The sequence below is a fragment of the Etheostoma spectabile genome, chromosome 14, assembly GCF_008692095.1.
Source record: "Etheostoma spectabile isolate EspeVRDwgs_2016 chromosome 14, UIUC_Espe_1.0, whole genome shotgun sequence".
Taxonomy (NCBI): Eukaryota; Metazoa; Chordata; class Actinopteri; order Perciformes; family Percidae; genus Etheostoma; species Etheostoma spectabile.
In genome coordinates this window covers 13,512,467-13,514,634 of record NC_045746.1, presented here as the reverse complement: position 1 = coordinate 13,514,634, position 2,168 = coordinate 13,512,467, and the positions used below count along the sequence as shown (strand labels likewise).

At 40.3% G+C, this 2,168-nt stretch overlaps 1 protein-coding gene across 1 annotated transcript in view; it reads right to left on the bottom strand.

Moving 5' to 3' along the window:
* The window catches only part of clptm1l (CLPTM1 like), a 10,988-nt gene that overhangs the window by 5,618 nt on the left and 3,202 nt on the right, over positions 1 to 2,168 (bottom strand). Inside the window, exons 5-9 of the mRNA XM_032535629.1 lie at positions 1,770 to 1,960; positions 1,459 to 1,537; positions 943 to 1,060; positions 743 to 837; positions 131 to 215 (exon numbers count right to left, since the gene is read on the bottom strand). Of these exons, the coding sequence (XP_032391520.1) occupies positions 131 to 215; positions 743 to 837; positions 943 to 1,060; positions 1,459 to 1,537; positions 1,770 to 1,960 (568 nt within the window). The remainder of the gene's footprint in view (positions 1 to 130; positions 216 to 742; positions 838 to 942; positions 1,061 to 1,458; positions 1,538 to 1,769; positions 1,961 to 2,168) is intronic.

Sequence of the window (2,168 nt, the reverse complement as noted above, 5' to 3'; positions counted from 1 at the left end):
CCGAAAGTTCGTCAGGGTTTTCCCAGGCAGTGTGTAAAGCTGAATCTCCAGACTTTTCCAACTTTGTCATCCGTTTTGCATTTATTTCCTGTCCAATATTGTGTTTTATTGTGGAAACAAAGTTACCTACCTGCTTTGCTGGACATTCCCACCATGCTTTTCTTCTGCTTCCAGAAGCTGATGTCGTTCTTGAATGCAAGGAAGTCAAAGAGGAGCTGAAATAGCAACAGACAGGACATAAATCTGTCAAGCTAGAGTTTAGTGTTAACCGTTCATGATCAGACACCTTAGTGCTCTTTTCTTTGTCTTGTATTATTGGAGTGTCAAGTCTTTTTAAAGGCGTTTTTACGTTGAGGATGAAAATTAAGAGGTACGGTAGTGGGTAGAGTTTGCTTCTAATAATACTATATTTTGGGGTGATACAACTTTTAGTGTTTTAGGATTACATGGTCCTTTATCGTTTGTCCGTTCATAATGATTTTATGATGATTATATGTTGTGGTTAGGAAGTTTCACTTCAAGAAAATTCAATGTTTAATCAGGAATGTATCCACATGGTATAATCTCAAGGGATGTAAATTGAAGAATCATGCAATGCTCAGAATTTTTGCGCTGTGTGTGTGTGTGTGTGTGTGTGTGTGTGTGTGTGTGTGTGTGTGTGTGTGTGTGGTGTGTGTGTGTGTGTATTTTTTTTATTCTATTGTAGTGTAATGTGGTGTGGTGCTCTGTGGAAAAGACTTACATGGAAGGCAGCTACAAAGAAGGTAAGAGCCAGGAAGTACAGATTGGTGTCCACGAAGATTCCTTTAATCTCATCAGCATCCTTTTCTGTGAAACCTGCAGCACGTACAGGGAGACAGACACAAACATATACATGGTATTAAGAGTGCAAGGCTTCTACTGCGGGGGTGGGTGGGTGTCTGACAGATATGATTAACATACCGAACTGTTGCAGAGAGAAAACAGCATCTTGCATGTGGATCCAGAATCGTAGCCTCCCCAGAGAGATAGAGTCATAGGAGATGGTCAGAGGGAGCTCCATGGAGGTACTGTTGATCTCCTACACACACACACACACACACACACACACGCACGCACGCACGCACGCACGCACGCACACGCACACGCACACACGCACACACGTAATGACAGATCCACATAATCTTATTTTATAGAGTCAATATGTTTAGACACATGATGGCCTCCAAACATTTGTAAACTATTATCTTCCATACATTCTTTGGCTTTATTTTATTCTGGGGCAGAAAGTAATTCATGGCTGGGGTCATACCAATCATACCAACCTTGTATCATTGGGTTCTAGTGCACAATCAGTGTTCGCATTTTCCTCTAAATAAGTTCAGTGAGAAATGTGCTTTTGAAAATTGACAATTGACAAATCACCTAAATATCAATTATGGTGTATTATATAATATTTATTTAAATGTATAAGCTTACCACAAGGTCCTTGACCCGATTGCTGAGCTCATCAACAAATAGCAGAGGTAGATAAACTATCTTCTTACCATTTTGGAATCTGAAATACGGAAAAACAAAACATCCCCTGATTCCTCCAGATCCTAAAGTAGGTCTGTGCCAGCCATTAGCATAAAGGTATGCTTAAAAGAAACTGTCTGACATACATATGCCTAAATATACAGTACCAGTTTGCATTGTGTTTAACATTTACAGCAGTTTTAACACCATACTCTTTTTAATTCTCATAGGGTGTTGTATGTGTGCATGTGTTTCGGTATTCATTGTCTTACACTCTGAGGTATCTGTGGACATCACTAGGCAGGTATTCTCTGTCAAACAGGAAGTGGTCGCTGACAATGTTGAGTGTCAGGCGAGTGCGCCAGTGAGAAACTGGGTGTTCGGCCTTGGAAGTGGGACCAGCTCCACCCCCTGCTGTAGGGTCACCATCACGTCTCTCCTGCAGGGCTTCTTCTTTCTGACTCTGTGGGATCACGTAGACAAAGATGTTTTACACTCAAATCAAACACCCGATTAGAAACTAATCTCTTCTGTATCTATATTGATAAGATACAAATACTACTAGTTTGGCAGTTGAGCTAATTAGGTATTAGAAAATCTTTTTTTTAATGACTTTGTGTCTCATTTAATTTTACAAGCCGACTGCATCACAAACACTACTACTTTCTTCT